Source organism: Cetorhinus maximus, chromosome 19, assembly GCF_964194155.1.
Source record: "Cetorhinus maximus chromosome 19, sCetMax3.hap1.1, whole genome shotgun sequence".
Lineage (NCBI taxonomy): Eukaryota > Metazoa > Chordata > Chondrichthyes > Lamniformes > Cetorhinidae > Cetorhinus > Cetorhinus maximus.
The window spans coordinates 93,135,813-93,156,106 of NC_135897.1; the positions used below are offsets into that span (position 1 = coordinate 93,135,813).

The 20,294-nt window shown below is 43.7% G+C and overlaps 1 protein-coding gene across 2 annotated transcripts; it reads left to right on the plus strand.

Annotated features, from left to right (window-relative positions):
- Positions 1-550: 550 nt before the first annotated feature.
- LOC144694040 (eukaryotic translation initiation factor 5A-1-like) lies at positions 551-19,350 on the plus strand. Of its 2 annotated transcripts, none has more exons than XM_078564395.1 (5): positions 551-610; positions 3,898-4,086; positions 7,465-7,569; positions 12,154-12,285; positions 16,453-19,350. In XM_078564395.1, the coding sequence occupies exons 2-5, from the start codon at positions 3,922-3,924 to the stop codon at positions 16,516-16,518; spliced, it is 468 nt and encodes a 155-aa protein (XP_078420521.1). In that variant the 5' UTR covers positions 551-610; positions 3,898-3,921; the 3' UTR covers positions 16,519-19,350. The 2 variants fall into 2 exon arrangements, with proteins under 2 accessions (XP_078420521.1, XP_078420522.1); XM_078564396.1 differs by having other exon boundaries at positions 575-786.
- The last annotated feature ends 944 nt before the right edge of the window (positions 19,351-20,294 follow it).

Below are 20,294 nucleotides of genomic sequence, written 5' to 3' on the forward strand. Positions count from 1 at the left end.
GGAAATACATTTAAAAATAATGGAAATAGGTGTGAAAAGAAAAATCTATATAAATTGTTGGAAAAAAAAGGGGGGGATCGGAAAGGGGATGGAGGAGAGAGTTCATGACCTAAAGTCATTGAACTCAATATTCAGAAGATGAGGTGCTGTTCCTCCAGTTTGTGTTGAGCTTCATCAACGTCAATCCATCTGGTTTTATCCCAATATCTTTCCCTGTCTACCTCAATCCATCTGGTTTTATTCCAATACCTTTCCATGTCTATGTCTATCCATCTGTCTTGATCCCAGAGTCAGCCCCTCTCGATGTACATCCATCTGGTTAGACCTCAGGGTCTGCCTTGTCTATAGGTTTCATTGCAGCATCTTTCCTCTCTATGTCTATCCATCTGGCTTGATCCTAAAATTTAAGTTGTTGTTGTTGACCATTGTTCAACGTCAGAGGGGGAATTTTCCAACGTGCTGACGTCACGGATAACGAGTAGCGTCAGTCTGCGTGCTGTCAGGGGTATGGGTTATTGCTGATTAGCGGGAACCCCTCCCCCCCTCCTCCCTGGCGCAGTATTGAGAGGCGCGCATGCGTAGCGGCGCCTTCTGCCCGGACGGTTGGAGGGTGAGGCGGCAGCGCGCGCGCCGCGGTTTGAAGCTAACATTCCCCGTGGAGCGGGGGAGGAGAGAGGCCCGGCTCTCCCCTCTCACCGAGAGCGGGGGAGGAGAGGCTTCCCTCCCCTCACCCCGTGTGTAAAACGGGAAGGGAGGGGCGGGTTTAACCAGAGAGCGGGGCCTGAGGTAAAACCCCGGCCTTTGTTTAGGTTTTTGGGGGGGTGGGGGGGGGTAGGTAAGGCGTGGGCGGCTGGTGGCGGGTGCCCTCCCGGGCCAGCACAGCCGGCTCGGAGTGCAGGCCCCAATTTTCTCCCTATGTCCCCCTCCTGCTTACAGGAGCCGCTCAGCTGGAGGCCGCAGGCCCGATGGGAGCTAATGGCCGCCGCCGTGTGCTCTTCCGGGTCAGAGGTCAGCGCTGACCCCTCTGAATCTCAATACAGCAATGGGGGGGGGTTAAAATAAACTGTCCGTGGGTGGGGGGGGGAGGGTAAAATAAACTGTCCATGGGGGGCGGGGGGGGGGTAAAATAAACTGTCCATGGGGGGCGGGGGGGGGGGTAAAATAAACTGTCCAATGGGGGGGGGGGGTAAAATAAACTGTCCATGGGGGGGGGGGGGTAAAATAAACTGTCCATGGGGGGTTCGGGGGGATAAAATAAACTGTCTATGTGCGGGTGAGGGGCGTAAAACAAACTGTCTATGGGATGGGGGAGGGGGGGAACAAACTGTCTATGGGAGGGGAGGGGAGGGGGGTAAAACAAACTGTCTATGGGAAGGGAGGGGAGGGGGGTAAAACAAACTGTGGGAGGGGATGGCAGGGGGGTAAAACAAACTGTCTATGGGAGGGGAGGGGGGTAAAACAAACTGTCTATGGGAGGGGAGGGGGGTAAAACAAACTGTCTGTGGGAGGGGATGGCAGGGGGGTAAAACAAACTGTCTATGGGAGGGGAGGGGGGTAAAACAAACTGTCTGTGGGAGGGGATGGCAGGGGGGTAAAACAAACTGTCTGTGGGAGGGGATGGCAGGGGGGTAAAACAAACTGTCTGTGGGAGGGGATGGCAGGGGGGTAAAACAAACTGTCTGTGGGGTTAAATAAACTTTCCATTGTGAGGGAAGGGGTAATGGTGTTCATTGTTGGGTAAATATGCTGTGTCCAGTATGGAGCGAGGGGTAAAAAAAACTGTGTCTGTCGTGTGGGATGTGGGGGTAAATGTGCTGTGACCATTGTGTCTGCATGTCTGGGAGCAGTGGGTGCTGCCTTGGTGAATGGGCCATATCCATTCTGTGTGGTTGTCCGGTCCTGACTAGCCGTGACCACTGGGGATACATGGGGCTATTTTTGGCCTCCTGGGATACCTCCATTCTAATTTCTTAAAATACATCAATGAAAGTAAATATATTAAATTGAGATGGTCTGCATTTCCAGCCCCACCTCTTCTGAGCCATCGATGTTGAATGTTAAAATATAAAATTGTCATTGCTAAAATGGTTCTGGTAATGAATCCTGGAGTTCTGTAATCTGTTTGGGGTGGGCAGTACCTTGAGGTGAGGGTTTCTTGCCTTCTCTTCATTAATTATTTTTTTTAAAACATGCCCTTTTCTATAAGCTCATTGTCTCCTGAAGGCACTTCCTTTAACTTGCATTTGAGTGGTTTTGATAAATATATATTGTGATATATTAATGACTTGGATGAGGGGAGTGAATGTACTATCGCAAAGTTTGCGGATGACACAAAAATAGATGGGAAGGACTTGGTAAGGATGACACAATCTACAGAGGGATATAGACAGGTTAAGTGAGTGAGCAAAAACTTGGCAGATGGAATATAATGTGGGAAAATGTGAGGTTATGCACTTTAGCAGGAAGAATAGAGAAGCTGAATATTATTTAAATGGAGAATGCTGCAGCTCAGAGGGATTTAGGGGTCCTCGTGCATGAATCACGATAAGATAGCATACAAGTTCAGCAGGTAACAGGGAGGGCAAATGGAATGGAGTATAAAAATATGGAAGCCTTGCTAACTATGCAAGGCACTAGTTAGACCACACCTAGAATACCGTGAACTGTTTTGATCCCCTTAACTAAGGAAAGATATACTGGCATTGGAGGCAGCCCAGAGAAGGTTCAAGAAGTTGATCCTGGGTATGGAGGGATTTTCTTATGAGGAGAGGTTGAGTAGGTTGGGCCTGTACTCATTGGAGTTTAGAAGTATGAGAGGCAACCTTATTGAAACATGTAAGATTCTTAGGGGACTTGACAGGGTAGATGCGGAGAGATTGTTTCCCTTGTGGGAGAGTCTAGGACCAGAGGGCATAATCTCAGAGTAATGGGTCACCCATTTAAGACAGATGAGGAGGAATTTCTTCTGTCAGAGGGTAGTGAATCTGTGGAATTCTTTACCGCAGAGGCTGGAACGTTAAGTATATTCAAGGCTGAGATAAGATTTTTAATCAGTAAGTGAATCAAGGGTTACAGGGAAAAGGCAGGAAAGTGGAGCTGAGGATTATCAGACCAGACCAGCCATGATCTCATTGAATGGCGGAGCAAACTTGATGGGCTGAATGGCCCACTTCTGCTCCTACATTGTATGGTCTTAACAGATAGAGAGAAATGACAGGAGGGTTGCGAGCTGGAGGTTGCATTAGAGCCATGTTGTGGGGTGGGCACGGTGGAAGGAGATGTTTCAAGCTGTGATCTGGAACATTGTGTCTAAAAGGGTTGCAGGAGCTGATTCAACAATGACTTTCAACAGAGAATGAGATAAATACTTGAACAGGATTTTATATGGCTGTGAAGAAAGAGTGGGTGTGGCATGTATGGGATAGCTCTTTCCAAGAGCCAGCATAGGGTCAGTGGTCCTAATGGCCTCCCAGCTTTGCTATATGATGCTATAAATTTCACTGCCTGCATAATTCCACCAACTTTAAGAATGTTTTGTATTTTTTTGGCACAGTTGATAGATATAGATCTCAGCAAGTTGGGAGCACAATGAGTGAATGCGTCATTGGGTGTGAAATTAAGCCACAATGGGCCTGGTAGGGGCATTGCCAGTCAGCCTTGATACTCTAGGGTAATGGATAAGAAAATCAGGCAGCGTTCCTTACAATCTTATTTTTAAATTGGTAGAAACTTGTTTTATCCAATAACAGCCACAGAGCTTTGAATTACCATTAACTCATCTAGATTTTCTTTTCTGGATAAGAGTTCATAGGTTTAGTTAAGAGCTACGTGGAGTGCGACTTTGTTTGGATTTTTGTTTTACCATTGTTGTCTGATGAAAGACTTTACTCTCTTCAGTGTCTCCACTAAAACACAAGGACCATGGATGACAACCTAGATTTCACCACCGGAGATGCTGGGGCCTCTGCTACCTTTCCAACACAGTGTTCCTCTTTGCGCAAGAATGGATTTGTGGTTCTGAAAGGGCGCCCCTGCAAGATTGTTGAAATGTCAACATCTAAGACTGGCAAGCATGGGCATGCCAAGGTGAGTAGTCATCATGTACTAGTTAGCAGAATTTGAAGGTGTTGATCTTTTTGTTGATTTTCCCCCTCTCTACCTTGCCTTCCCTCCTTTTCTGGGAATGTGCGCACTTTGCTATGGTCTAGTTTCTTGACTTTCAAATGGCCTTTTAGCGTGGAGCTAACGGAGAGTCTTGGCGAGCTCTTTAATCGGAGGAACAGCACTGCTTTGCCTGCTAATCTTTCAGACGCCTGTATTTGAAGTACAGGGTCTCTGGATAAGTATTTCCTTTCTAACCTGGAGACTTGAGGCCAGTTGTAGAGCTCGGGAATCGAATCTGCTCTGCATTGACTTACTGGTTGGGCATGTTGACCCATCAGAATGGGATTTCTGTTGTATTTTTCAAGTACTGGCGCAAAAGTAAAACAGGAAAGGTGGCCAAACCATGGCTTACAAGGGAAATTAGGGATAGTATTAGATCCAAGGAAGAGGCATACAAATTGGCTAAAAAAATACAACAGACCTGAGGATTGGGAGCAGTTTAGAGTCCAGCAAAGGAGGACAAAGAGATTGATTAAGAAGGGGAAAATAGAGTACGAAAGTAAACTTGCGGGGAACATAAAAACTGACTGTAAAAGTTTCTATAGGAATGTGAAGAGAAAAAGATTGATGAAGACAAATGTAGGGCCCTTACAGTCAGAAACAGGAGAATTTATAATGGGGAACAAAGAAATGGCTGACCAACTAAATACATACTTTGGTTCTGTCTTCACAAAGGAGGACACAACACACCAGAAATGTTGGGGAACACAGGGTTTAGTGAGAGGGAGGAACTGAAAGAAATCAGTGTTAGTAGGGAAATAGTGTTGGGGAAATTGATGGGATTGAAGGCCGATAAATCCCCAGGGCCTGATAATCTACATCCCAGGATACTTAAGGAAGCGGCTCTTGAAATAGTAGATGCATTGGTGGTCATCTTCCGAGATTTTATAGACTCTGGAACAGTTCCTACAGATTTGAGGGTAGCTAATGTAACCCCACTATTTAAAAAGGGAGGTAGAGAGAAAACAGGCAATTATAGACCAGTCAACCTGATGTCGGTAGTGGGGAAAATTCAAGAGTCCATTATAAAAAATTTAATAGCTGAGCGCTTGGAAAACAGTGGCAGAATTGGACAGAGTAAGCATGGATTTACGAAAGGGAAATCATGCTTGACAAATCTACTGGAATTTTTGGAGGATGTAACTAGTAGAGTTGATGAGGGGGAGCCAGTGGATGTGGTTTATTTGGACTTTCAGAAGGCTTTCGACAATGTCCCACAAGAGATTGGCATGTAAAATTAAAGAGCATGGGATTGAGGGTAGTGTATTGAGATGGATAGAAAATTGGTTGGCAGACAGGAAACAGAGTAGGAATAAACGGGTCTTTTTCCGAATGGCAGGCAGTGACTAGTGGGGTACCGCAGGGATCGGTGCTGGGACCCCAGCTATTCACAATATATATTAATGATTTAGATGAGGTAACTAAATGTAATATCTCCAAATTTGCAGGTGACACAAAGCTGGGTGGGAGGGTGAGCTGTGAGGAGGATGCAGAGATGCTTCAGTGTGATTTGGACAAGCTGAGTGAGTGGGCAAATGCATGTCAGATGCAGTATAATGTGGATAAATGTGAAGTTATCCACTTTGATAGCAAAAACAGTAAGGCAGATTATTATCTGAATGGCTATAAATTGAGAGGGGAGTGTGCAATGAGACCTGGGTGTCCTTGTACACCAGTCACTGAAGGTAAGCATGCAGGTGCAGCAGGCGGTAAAGAAGGCAAATGGTATGTTGGCCTTCATAGCGAGAGGATTCGAGTACAGGAGCAGGGACGTCTTGCTGTAATTATACATGGCCTTGGTGAGACCACACCTAGAATATTGTGTGCAGTTTTGGCCTCCTTATCTGAGGAAGGATGTTCTTGCTGGAGATGGAGTGCAGCGAAGGTTTACCAGACTGATTCCTGGGATGGCGGGACTGACATATGAGGAGAGATTGAGTCAGTTAGGATTATATTCGCTGGAGTTCAGAAGAATGAGGGGGGAACAGGAAGGATGTTTTTAATGGTGGGGGAGCCCAGAATCAGGGGTCACAGTCTGAGGATATGGGGTAGACCATTTAGGACTGAGATGAGGAGAAATTTCTTCACCCAGAGAGTGGAATTCGCTACCACAGAAAGTAGTAGAGGCCAAAACATTGTATGTTTTCAAGAAGGAGTTAGATATAGCTCATGGGGCGAAAGTGGGAGCAGGCTATTGAGTTGGATGATCAGCCATGATCATAATGAATGGCAGAGCAGGCTCGAAGGGCCGAATGGCCTACTCCTATTTTATATTGTGTGTTTCTATGTACTTCTCTCTCAGCAAAGATCACTTAGATTTGAAAAGAATGTTTTAAATGGCTTGAAGGGTAATCACTGCATTTTGATGAGAGGTATCAAAATATTTGTGGTGTTCTCATGATTGACCAGGACAAATTTAAAGTGAACAACTCCTAAGGGGTCACTTTAATTTTTATTCATTCATGAGATGTGGGCGTTACTAGCTAGGCCAGCATTTATTGTCCATTCCTAATTGCCCTTGTTGAGAGGCCATTTAAGAGTCAACCACATTGCTGTGGGTCTGGAGTCACATGTAGGCCAGACCAGGACATTAGTGAACCAGATGGGTTTTTACAACAATCGACAATGGCCATCATCAGACTTTTAATTACAGATTTTTATTGAATTCAAATTTCACCATCTGCCGTGGTGGGATTGGAACTCTGGTCTCCAGAGCATTACCCTTGGTCTCTGGATTATTAGTCCAGTGACAATACCATCTCTCGCACCCCCCCCCCCCCCCCCCCCCCAAACTACTGAGTTGCAAAATGGAGCTTAAAGGTATTAGATTTAGATTTGAATGGTCAGGCTTCATTTGAAGTGTGTTTTGTGGTCAGTTTGTTTTCCTGATGTGTTTTTCATTTTCTGAATCTGAGTCTTGCAGGCAGGGCTGCACTTATTGCCATACCCCAGTACCCGTGAGAAGTTTATTTGTCACCTTGAACTGCTGGTGATGGTTTGAAATAGTGGAGTAACTTGCTAGGCTGCTTCAATAGTCAACCTTCGAGCGAATGTTGCAACCTCACCCCCAAACAAACACTGGTGTATTTGAATCTCGCAATTGTCATCAATTCAGTGATCATGATTGTTTGCATTGTGTGTGAATTGTATGGAAATAAATAAAATAGACAATCAAGAGTTACCAGTGTGGGGCTAGAGTCACATATAGCTTGTTGGTCCTAGCAAGTTAAATCTGCCTAGTAACATTTGGTACAGCATTGAATGTTAACATGGTATTTTTCCCGTTGTATTTCTTCCCAGGTTCACATGGTTGGTCTTGATATATTCACCTCAAAGAAATATGAAGATATCTGCCCCTCTACCCACAATGTTGATGTCCCCAATGTCAAGAGAAATGATTATCAGGTGAGCTGCTGTGATTAATTAAAAGGTTAGTTGCAACGTCTTCCAAGGAGAGCAGCCCATAGGATGCTGCCTGGTTGTACTGAACCATGTTTAATTGTTCTTGCTGTTGTGCTTTTCTTTGTTTCAATGCTACTATCTATAGGAGAAGATGAATTACATTTACATTCCACATTACAGGAAGGATGTGATCACAGTAGTGAGGGTACCCAGATTTATTAGGATATTACCAGGAATTTTATCTATGAGGAATGTTTGGATTGGCCAAGCTTGTTTTCTTTGCAACAGAGGAGGCTGAAGGGAGATTTAATTGAGGAGTCTAAATGGCATGGATAGGAAGGACCTATTTCCCTTAGCAGCTAGGTCAGTAACAAGGGACATAGATTTGAAGGAAAAGTCAGAAGGATTAGAGGGGATTTGAGAATATTTTCACCCAGATGCTGGTGGGGCCTGGAACTCACTGGCTAGAATGGTGGTAGAGGCAGACCCTCTGCATTTAAAACAAAGATACCTGGTTAGATAAAAACAAAAAACTGCGGATGCTGGAAATCCAAAACAAAAACAGAATTACCTGGAAAAACTCAGCAGGTCTGGCAGCATCGGCGGAGAAGAAAAAAGTTGACGTTTCGAGTCCTCATGACCCTTCAACAGAACTGAGTAATATTAGGAGAGGGGTGAAATATAAGCTGGTTTAAGATGGAGTGGGGGGAGAGAAGTTGGGGGGTGGGGTGTGGTTGTAGGGACAAGCAAGCAGTGATAGGAGTAGATAATCAAAAGATGTCACAGACAAAGGAACAAAGAGGTGTTGAAGGTGGTGATATCTAAACGAATGTGCTAATTAAGAATGGATGGCAGGACACACAAGGTACTGCTCTAGTGGGGGTGGGGTGGAAAGACTAACAGGGCATAAAAGGTATAGATTTAAAAATAATGGAAATAGGTGGGAAAAGAAAAATCTATATAAATTATTGGAAAAAACAAAAGGGAGGGGGAAGAAACGGAAAGGGGGTGGGGATGGAGGAGGGAGTTCAAAATCTAAAGTTGTTGAATTCAATATTCAGTCCAGAAGGCTGTAAAGTGCCTAGTCGGAAGATGAGGTGCTGTTCCTCCAGTTTGTGTTGAGCTTCACTGGAACAATGCAGCAAGCCGAGGACAGACATGTGGGCATGAGAGCAGGGTGGAGTGTTAAAATGGCAAGCGACAGGGAGGTTTGGGTCTTTCTTGCAGACAGACCGCAGGTGTTCTGCAAAGCGGTCGCCCAGTTTGCGTTTGGTCTCTCCAATGTAGAGGAGACCAAAGGCTGTACCTTGTGTGTCCTACCATCCATTCTTAATTAGCACATTTGTTTAGATAATATCACCACCTTCAACACCTCTTTGTTCTTTTGTCTGTGACATCTTTTGATTATCTGCTCCTATCACTGCTTGCTTGTCCCTACAACCACACACACATCCCCCCCACCAACTTCTCTCCCCCCACCCCCCGACCTTAAAGCAGCTTATATTTCACCTTTCACCCCTCTGCTAATATTACTCAGTTCTGTTGAAGGGTCATGAGGACTCGAAACGTCAACTTTTTTCTTCTCCGCCGATGCTGCCAGACCAGCTGAGTTTTTCCAGGTAATTCTGTTTTTGTTTTATACCTGGTTAGATACTTGAGTAACATACAGGGCTGTGAACCAAGGGCTGGAAAGTAGGATTAAGCTGGATAACTTTTTTTTCATCCAGCTCACATTCAGTGGGCTAAATGGCAGCGTTCCCTGCTGTACGTTTTCTGTTATATTTGTTACATTAAAATTGGAAAAAAGTTGGGAATTGAATCGTTTGCAATTTGGTAATTAGATTATAAACAGTTTTCATGTGATTTTTTCATGTGTAGGGGTGAACGAAGTCAACCATTGGGAAGGAGATGCTGCATTGTGGTATGAACTTGCGTTGCTGTGCACAATAGCTGGGGTTACTGCACTGGGGTGCGCTTAGACTGCTGTATTTTCCCGGTTTTGTGTGAGACTGCAATTGCGTACTCTTGTCTGACATATACCCAGTTTGGGGTGACTTTTGACTATTTCTTGCCCATGTAATTCTTAGCTGCTGGTTTGACCTGGCCAGTTGAAAGCAAATGGGGCGAGCTGGCCTAACAGTGATGCAAACTTTACTTATTTTTAAAAAAATCTGGTTCTCATAACATGGGTATCATGGTGACAGATGAAGTTGCTGCAGAATTGACAATTGCAGAAAAGTAACTGTCTTTAAATTGTTGATAAATTGTGAAAATACAGAGAAGCATTCTATCTATCACATGCTGAGGAAGGCTGGGTTTATTTTGAGGGAAGTAGTGAGTGCGTTATGATGTTTGGATTTTGGCACTGCTTAGATGGCTCAATAGCCTGCATGTTCTTGTATTCAAAATTCAGTTTGCAGCTTGGTCACCTCATCCTGGACAGCAGCAGGGGCACCACAATTGAACTAGGCCCCCTTAGTTGAAAAGAACAAAAGTTGTTTAAGTACTCTTCTCAGCGAGTTGCATCGGCAGTGCGTGTGTGGATGTTTTTTGTTTACCTGGACTGTAGGGTAACGAATGGAGATGGAAGCTTGGGCAAGAATTAGCTCAATGACAGTGTAACTTTTCAGTGAAACAAAAGTAGAGGGTTTGGTATACTCTGCGGGGAGAAGTTGACTGTAAGGACTGTGGAATGAGCAGACAGTTGGTGTATGTAGTTTAATATGGGCTTTTATGAGTCACTTCAGTTTGGGAGGAAAATTAAGTAATCGGAGCATACTGAAAGATGCTGAAGGATTGGAGCAGCAGGGACCTTGGGTGAAAATATATAATTCATTAAAAGGGTTGGTAAATTTAGATAATAAAGGCCAATAGTGTTAGGTTTTTGTAAGTGTGGGGTCAGAATACTAAAACAATGTGTATATGGCATTGATTAGACCATGAGGAGAGATTTTGGGCCCCCTGTTGTTGGAAGGATGCCAGATACAGTGTATATTTAGCAGGTGATGCAGGTTATGAGAAGCTACCTAGCGCGTCCCCTGTAGTTGACCCCAGATAGTTGGAACAAAGCAATTTTTCCTTGGTGTATTAGTGTGCACATAATTGTGGAGATTCAGAGCTTATGAAGCTCCATCTGGTGATAGAGGTGTGCAGCTCTGTCTCTCCAATGGCATATAAAGATTGTGATGTCAGTGTCAAATGCAATAATAGATGTGAAATTCTGGGATTATTTATGTTGGGACAGAGAAGGCTGAGAGATTTGAAATATATTAAACAATTGAGAGTTTTCCAGGTTTTTCTTCCCTAATGGTCCCACCTCTCCATAGAATCATTACGGTGCAGAAGGAGCCATTCAGCCCATCATGTCTGCACTGGCTCTCTGAATGAGCATTATGACTCAGTGCCATTCTCCTGCCTTTTCCCCGTACCCTTGCACATTGTTTCTATTTAAATAATCATCTAATGCCCTCTTGAATGCCTCAATTAAACCTGCCTCCACCACACTTCCAGGTAGTGCATTCCAGACCCGAACCATTCGCTGTGTGAAAAGGTTTTTCTCATATCGCATTTTCTTCTTCTGAAAATCACTTTAAATCTGTGCCCTCCTGTTCTCGATCCTTTTATGAGCGGAAAAGGTTTCTACCTATCTGCTCTGTCCAGCCCCCTCATGATTTTGAACATCTCTATCAAATCTCCTTGTAGCCTTCTCTCCAAGGAGAACAGTCCCAACTTCTCCAATCTATCTACATAACTGAAGTTTCTCATCCCTGGAATCATTTTTCTGCACTCTCCAATGCATTCACATCCTTCTAAAGTGTGGCGCCCAGAACTGGATGCAATACTCCAGCTGAGGTCCAACTAATGCCTTATACAAGTTCAGCACAACCTTCTTGCTCTTCTACCCTATGTCCCTGTTAGTAAAACCTAGGATACTGGAAGCTTTATTAACTGCTCTCTCTGTCTGTCCTGCCTGCTCTTATGACTTATGCCCATATACACTAGATCCCTCTGTTCCTGCACACCCTTGGATAGTTTTTGATATGAAATCCTCAGTGAGGAGAGGTTAGGCAAAATTCTTATGTGGATCTGTTAGCGAATGAAATGTTTTTCCACAGATGGTAGAAACAGTTCCAGATTACAAGGGGAGAGTGAAATGAATTGCAGAAGAGCCTAGAGGGAAAGACCGCTGTAAACTTCTAGTTACGGTAGATCTTCAGATACTGAGAACGTGCAGTTAACCTGACCAGGGCAGTAGCGCAAGTAGAGTATGTTACAGATTTTAAGAGGATTATAATTACGTTTTTGACAGAGGTTTAATGATGGCTGTGATTGTAAGAAGTCTCCAGCAACCCTCCCTGCCCCAGTCAGCAGCAGTAAACCAGCCTACAAACATTTGTTATTGAGATTCATAATGTGAACACCCATTGCTTTAGGGGTGGCCCCTGTGTCCCAACAATGCTTTTGTGTAGGGGCGGAATTAAATAAGTCTGTACTGTACAATTATCAATAATCAGTCAAAAACTCTGCAGCAGATGTTCGTAGATTTTTATAGGAGCTTTGCATTGAACTGATTTTTCTCTTCTCTAGTTGATTGGAATTACAGATGGCTACCTCTCTCTGATGACAGATAATGGTGAGATACGTGAGGATCTGAAGCTAGCAGAAGGTGATCTGGGAAAGGAAATATTACAGAGATATGATGCTGGCGAAGACCTATTGGTAAGAAGAACTGGATGTGTATTTATGCACGATCATTATTGAGCAGGGACAGTAAATCGACACTGTCTCGGGCCTTTCACAAATTCATGAATGGTATTTATCAAAACAATAGTGAATGCTGAATGGGAAGTCACCAAGTCACCAGCTTTCTACACATTCTAGTTTAAATCCAACTTCTAGAAGCTATTTAGATATGTGGAGATGAAAATAATCCAGGATTCCTACTCCTAATTTGCTACTATCAGTCCCTTCTGATGATTGGATTTGCTGAATAGCAGAGCTCTTCATTAATGCTTAGTGTCCAAATTTGCATCTAAAAAAATGGCCACTTAATGATGTGCTGGCCTGTGGGCTGATGATCAGAAAGGAGTTGGTACTTTTAGAGAGGTGAAAAATTGGTGAGGGGAGAGGTGCTGATGAACCATGGAATATACAGAGGTAGAATTCCTTGCATTAAGCCACTGTTGTGTAGATGCCATATTTTATTAGGCGTGGACCAAACTGTCACAAAACAATTTGTTGAGGTTCTTATATGACATCCATCATAGACTAAAGCCCCAGCAAGCAATCCATTGCCCAAAGTCACATGAGGCAAAGTAATGTGATCAGGACCGTGCTACAGCTGCTTTTGCTCATGTGGAATAACCCAATCGTGAGCTGCTCAGCTATCTATCTTCCCACTTGGTCTCTGTCTCTCTCTTTCACACCCTCTCTTTCTCTCTCCTTTCTCGCTCGCTCCTTTCCCTCGCTCGCCTGGAGCCTAGACTCCTTCCTGACAGTCTGCAAGGGCTGGGCACAGATGGAGCCGGGGGGTGGGGGCTGCTCCCCTTCAAATGACTTCGGAGTGGGAGTGGACCATTTAGCCTTTTGAGCCTTATAAGCAACATAGATGACTATGTGGGGGGTAGGATTAGTAAGTATGAGGATGACACAAAGATTGGCCGGGTGGTTATCAGTGAGGTTGAGTGTCTTGGGCTACAGGAAGATATAGACGGGATGGTCAAATGGGCAGATAAGTGGCAGATGGAATTTAACCCTGAAAAGTGTGAGGTGATGCACTTTGGAAGGAGTAATTTGACAAGGAAATATTCAATGAACGGCATGGCACTAGGAAGTTCTGAGGAACAAAGGGACTTTAGTGTGTGTGTACATAGATCTCTGAAGGCAGAGGGGCATGTTAGTGGGGTGGTGAAAAAGGCATATGGGACACTTGCCTTTATCAATCAAGGCATAGATTACAAAAGTAGGGAGGTCATGTTGGAGTTGTATAGGACCTTGGTGAGGCCACAGCTGGAGTACTGTGTGCAGTTCTGGTCGCCACATTATAGGAAGGATGTGATTGCACTCGAGCGGGTGCAGAAGAGATTCACCAGGATGTTGCCTGGGATGAAACATTTAAGTTATGAAGAGACGTTGGATAGACTTGGGTTGTTTTCGTTGGAGCAGAGAAGACTGAGGGCGACCTGATCGAGGTGTACAAGATTATGAGGGGCATGGACAGAGTGGATAGGGAGCAGCTGTTCCCCTTAGTTGAAGGGTCAGTCACAAGGGGACATAAGTTCAAGGTGAGGGGCAGGAGGTTTAGGGGGGGGATGTGAGGAAAAACTTTTTTACCCAGAGGGTGGTGATGGTCTGGAATGCACTGCCTGGGAGGGTGGTGGAGGCGGGTTGCCTCAGATCCTTTAAAAAGTACCTGGATGAGCACTTGGCACGTCATAACATTCAAGGCTATGGGCCAAGTGCTGGTAAATGGGATTAGGTAGGTAGGTCAGGTGTTTCTCACGTGTCAGTGCAGACTCGATGGGCCGAAGGGCCTCTTCTGCACTGTGTGATTCTGTGAGCCACTTCCGCCATTCAATAAGATCATGGCTGATCTGGTTGTGGTCTCAACTCCATTTTTCTGTCTGCCCTCCCCGTAACCCTTGTCTTAGAAAATCTGACTATCTTTGCCTTTAATAAATTCAATAACCCTGCCTCCACTGCTTTCTGGGGAAAAGGATTCCACACTCTAATTACTGTTTCAGGGAAAAAAAATTCCCCTCATCTCCGTCTTAAAAGTCTTAAGAGCATTTATTCTTAAACTGTGTCCTCTGGTTCTCGTCTCTCCCACAAGTGGAAATATCCTCCTGGTATCTACCCTATCAAATCCCCTCAGGATCTTATGTTTCAATAAGATCACCTCATTCTTCTGAACTCCAGTGGGTACAGGCCCAACCTGTTCAACTTTTCTTCATAAGATCCCAGAGACGAGTCAAGTGAACCTTCTCTGAACTATTTGTAATGCAATTATATATTTTTCAAATAAGGTTGCCAAAACCCTACACAGTATTCCAGATGTGGTCTCACCAAGGCTCTGTACAGCTGCAGTAAAAGTTCCCTACTTTTATATTCCCTTCCCCTTGCAATAAACACCAACATTCTATTAGCCTTTCTAATCACTTGCTGTATCTGCATACTAACTTTTTGTGATTTATGTACCAGGACACCCAGACTCCTCTGTACCACCGAGTTCTGAAATCTCTCTCCATTTAAATAATATACTGTATTTCTATTCTTCCTGTCAAAGTGGACAAGTTCACATTTTCCCACATTATACTCCATTTGCCAAATTTGTGCCTGCTCACATAACCTGTCTATACCCCTTTACAGACTCCCTACCTTCTCTTGACTACTTACTTTCCTACCTACCTTGGTGTCATCGGCGAATTTAGCTACCATACGTTTGGCCCCTTCATCCAAGTCATTGATGTAGCTTGTAAATAATTGAGGCCCCAGCACTGATCCCTGTGGCACTCCACTTGTTACAGCTTGCCAACCCGAAGAAGGCCTGTTTATCCCTACACTCTCATCCTGTTAGCTAACCAATCTTTTATCCATGCTCATATGTTACCCCCTACACCATGTAATCTTATCCTGTGTAGTAACCTTCAATGTGGAACCTTATCAGATGACTTCTGGAAATCCAAGTACACTACATCTACAGGTTTCCTTTTGTCCACATTGCTTGTTACTTCTTCAAAAAAACTCTAATAAATTAGTTAAACGCAATTCCCTTTCACAAACCCATATCGACTTCTCTTTTCATATGTTCATGGGATGAGAGCGTCGCTGGGAGGCCAGCATTTATTGGCCATCCTGTTGTTTGGAGGGCACTTAAGAGTCAGTCACATTGCTGTGGGCCTGCAGTTACATGTAGGCCAGACCAGGTAACGGCGGCAGATTTCCTCCCCTAAAGGACTCTGCTGATAAAATTATGATTTTCTAAGTATCCTGCTATCACCTCCTTAATAATGAATTCCCCCCCCGCCCCTAGGTTACTCTTAGTTCACCACCCAGTCAGTGGCCGGCAGCTTCCCATCCCTGCCCTGCGCTCCTGCTCCCGGATCTTGGGCCTCGCTGTCTCCCTGCAGCCTGGGCCTCTGGTGATGGCAGTGTAGGTTCCAGCAGCTAGCCCACAGTGCAGCATGCATGGGGCGGGGTCAGAGTGCTGATGATGTAAAACCAAAAATGACGACGCAAATCGAATAAACAGGCCCTAAAGCATAAACAATGTTAAAATGAATGATGTTAAGTAGGGTGACTTACAGCGAGGACTTGCTGTACTCATTGGCTAGATTGGTGAACCCTGTTATAGTTAAATGGGGACGAGTTGGAGGGAGATCCTGCTCCTTTTCTTAATCTGAGTTACATTTGATTTCTTTGGTCACAGCCGAGCCTGGAACTGGAGTTTTGTCACCAAGATACTTTTTATTCCCCCTGTTGCTTTCTGTTCATATCCTATGTACATGGATGCTCCCTGCTTGTTATGGTGCATTCCTAAAGCAAGACCCCAGATACATTGACAATGAATAACTTGGCTCCTGAACGAGACCGTTTATTCCAAGAGTTGTGTTTAATCTTGGGAATTTGAGATTGTGTTCTCAAACTTCATTGTTGATCTTTGTGATTGTTATCAAGTGCCAGAATTAAGAAATGAACTTTGCAGCTGAAGGAGACTGGATGATGCCTCCTGGTCTTCCGAATGAATTTGAGCATGCATATTGTGCAGTGAGGGTGAAGATCAATAAATAATGGAATGGTCTACTCCTCCTATTGCTAATGTTCTATGAAACCTGATCCATGTCAATGACTAGTTTTGCTGATGTTATATTTTCCCCATCTTCCTAGATCACAGTTCTGTACGCAATGAACGAAGAGGCAGCCATTGGCATCAAGTCAATGACCAAACAATAAACAGGGATCAAGAGACCAGACCTGACTGCTCAGGCCAAAACCTTGGATCATAATTAGGTTAATTATCGCCAAAGTAATGGCCTTCACACCATGACCTCATTTTCTTAGAATTTTTTTTCCAAATGGCACCAGACCGGACCTGACCTTACTGCCTAATCAGCTAGCCAGTCGTTGCTGTGGGCTGATTGGTCGTGTACTAAATCATGGGTGTTGGTGCTCCCAAAAAAAAGTATGGTGATGTAATGCTTGCCGCCATCGGTCCTCTTTTGTTAATAGAACCGGCCTATAGAGTGAATTCCAAAAGCTGTCTGCCCAGTGATTGGTTTGATGCCCATCCTCATTGCTTAGTGAGGCACAGTGCACCCAAAGTATCGGTATTACCTCTGTTACACTCCTGCCAACTTTTTAAAGAAACTTTTTGTTGGCTTTTTGCATTGTAAAACTCTGCTAATGCAATGTCAGTGATTGTCCTGGGCAGATGGGACAGGTTTTCCAATTGTTGCATTGTAGAAGAACACTGACTGGAATCTAGGGACTGGGCGTGTTATGCTGCGAAATTTCACTCGAGGCCTTTGTCACCAGGCTGATGATATTCAGTTGCTTCTTACTTTTATTGTATTTATCATGCAATGGGATTAAAATGAGTGAAGCATTTCTTGGAACTTGTCTTTGAGGTGCATTTGGAGTTGGGTTTGTCAGGCATGAGATGAATTGTTGCCAGTGCTGCAGTGATTTTATTAAACACTTATAGAGGGAGCAGGGTGCTGAAAGTGGAAATCTTTTCATTCCTTGCCTGTAGCTGTAATACTCACCAACACACTCCCTTCCACACCAAAGTGGATCAGACCACCACTGTCTCCTCTGGCTTCAAAGGAAAAATTGCTTGTGATGAGAGTTGAATTTTCTTACCTGAAATCCACTATTGTTTTGCTGATTTGCCTGGTGTATATTTTAACCCGGTGCAGAATGGATTACACAGAAGTTCACAAGAACCTTGTTTTCTCAAAGTGTACTCTTCCCCTCTCCCTTGTGATGTGGAGGTGCCACTGGGTTCCATCTTTATTGGCTGCCTGTGGCTTGTTAGCTACTTTTGCTTGTGCTACCTGTATGCAAGTTAACAAATATTGCTTCATGAGTCTCCTGAAACTATGTACTTTGTGTCTGAACACTTGGTTGCTGGGTGTTCCACTTCAAATATTGTAACATAAGTACTCAGTGGGTTGGTGTGTGTCCATGTGCATAAAATAATATGGTCAATGATTTGCATTATCTTTTCTTCAGAATTAAAGCTGTGGTCCAGGGTTTGTGCTACTTTTTAAGTTTCACTTCCTATTGATGCAGAAATGGTTTACTTGGCTGCAGTTAGTTGGGCCATTCCTTTATGGCAGCCTGCTCAAAATTCGAGGACAGTTGCTTTCACAAATATTAACTAGGTTATTTGGCCCTTTTCTCCCAGGGACCTAGTTTCACATTCAGCTCACGTTTATGTGGGTGAAAATTCCTTCTTGTGCAGCAAGTTGAGGCTGGTAGGGAGGGAGCGGAAAACAACTCTATTCCATTCTCAATGAGTGTACGCTTGCAGCATAAAGCTGCCTATAGCTAGTTGGCAGTATTATTCAGGGGCTGATGTAGGGAAATGGAAATGCCACACATCTCCATCTGAACATAGAATAGTACAGTATAGAAGCAGGCCACCTGTGCTGACTCTGCTAGACCTACCAGTTAATCCAACCCCCTTGCTCTTTACCCAGAGCCCTGCAAATGTTTCCTTTTTGAGCATTTTAACAAATTCTTTTTTGAAAGTTACTATTGAATCTGCTTCTAACACCCTGTCAAGGCTGTGTATTCCACCCAACAACTTGCTGAGTATAAATATTTCCCCTCCACTCCCCCTGGCGCTCTATTTTCTAATTATCTTAAATCTATGTCCTCTGGTCCAACCCTCCTGGAAAGTTTCTCTTCACTTACTGCATCCCAACTACTCATTAATTTTGAGCACCTCTATTAAATCCCCCTTAACCTTTGCTTTAAAGGGAATAATTCCAGCTTGTCTGGTGTGCTTGATGGAGGGCAGTGGTGAGACGTGCTAACAGAAATATTTAATTCAGTCTCCAACAGAGGTCCCTCTCCTATAGTGTGCAAGATTTGTTGGTTTCCTCATGGATCCCTGCTGTTTGAAGGTTTTGTAAATATAGTAGATAGTGCTTCAGTAAGCATGATTGAATGGAGTCATTCTCAACCCCATTGGTGCATTGAGCTGGAAATAGATACACAAAAGATCTTCATTTGATTTCAAAAGACTTAAATCTGCGTGCATAATTCAAATAGTTGACTCAAATGCAGTTATCCAAGTTATTTTAAGCTAGTTTGATGTGCTCCACCAGACAGTTTTTGGGATTGTCTGTAGCTATATATGTATATGATAAACCTACTGCAATTAAAGCTCATTTCACTACAAATCAAATTCACATCCGCAATACAGATACATCAACATAACCAGGAAACACAACTACAAATAGAGAGCATTTCCTTTCCAGTAAAAGTGTATTACTTCAAGGTTCATAACGATTTGATGTTGTATTGAAGTTTCCTTTGAACTGGGTATTGGTATCCTTGCCTGTGTAATTTGAGCAGCAGGTAGGTCAGGCTACTAATATTTCCTGGATATTTTTTGTTTTTAGCAACTACTAAGGGCTCAAAGAGTGAAAACTGTATTAAAAGCTGTTTAAACTGAACGCCTCTGATGCCATTTATAAAGGAATGATGCTAATGCAAATATGAGTTTTGCACAAAACCTGTAAACTTCGAATAAAACATGTTCAGATAATCTGCTCTCTTGACTAGTAAATTGTTTTTATTTCTCCAATTCATTTCTGTAACAGCTGTCTGACTGAATACCCAACCACTAGCCATGCTATGTAGAATTTCAACATAGAACACCATGTTTTCATACTTAAGAGGTAGGACAGCGAGAGGATCTAGTAAGGTAACTTAACAGAAGTTAAAGGAATCTGTAGGGACAAACCAGGCTGTACAACTTTAGACATGCATGATGTGGATGTAGGAGAATATTCACCCATAAAGCAACGTCCTTATTGTTTTAAGTCCAGAGAAACAATCTCAAGTGACAGCAGAAATTCAATGTATGGTAGAAAATCTAATTGAGCCTAGTCAAAGCAGTTGGAGTGTTCCAGTAATGTTAGTGCCTAAACCTGACGGCTCAACCAGATTCTGCATAGATTATGGAAAGGTTAATGCAGCAACAAAAACTAATTCCAATCCCTAGTTTAGAACATTGGATTGACAAGGTTGGCAGTGCCACATCCCTTACTAAGATAGATTTGAAAGCATACTGGCAAGTACCTTTTTACATTGCGAGCTAAGGAGATGTCAGCTTTTGTCACCCCAAATGGGCTATGCCAATAACAAAAATACCTGGAAAAACTCAGCAGGTCTGACAGCATCTGCGGAGAGGAACACAGTTAACGTTTCGAGTCCGAATGACACTTCATCAGAACTAAGGAAAAATAGAAAAGAGGTGAAATATAAGCTGGTTTAAGGGGGGGTGGGACAGGCAGAGCTGGAAAGAGGGCCAGTGACAGGTGGAGATTACCAAAAGATGTCATAGACAAAAGGACGAAGAGGTGTTGACAGTGGTGATATTACCTAAGAAATGTGCTAATGGGGACATTAAGGGTAGAAAGCAGGATGAGCAAGGGACAGATAGCCCTAGTGGGGGTGGGGGGGAATCAAAATAGGCTAAAAGGTAGAGATAA

Excerpts from the sequence above, each read along its gene's own strand:
- LOC144694040 (XM_078564395.1), top strand. The coding sequence starts at position 3,922 with ATGGATGACAACCTAGATTTCACCACCGGAGATGCTGGGGCCTCTGCT. Across the intron at positions 4,087-7,464 it reads GCAAGCATGGGCATGCCAAG|GTTCACATGGTTGGTCTTGA; the intron begins GTGAGTAGTCAT and ends ATTTCTTCCCAG. Across the intron at positions 7,570-12,153 it reads TCAAGAGAAATGATTATCAG|TTGATTGGAATTACAGATGG; the intron begins GTGAGCTGCTGT and ends TCTCTTCTCTAG.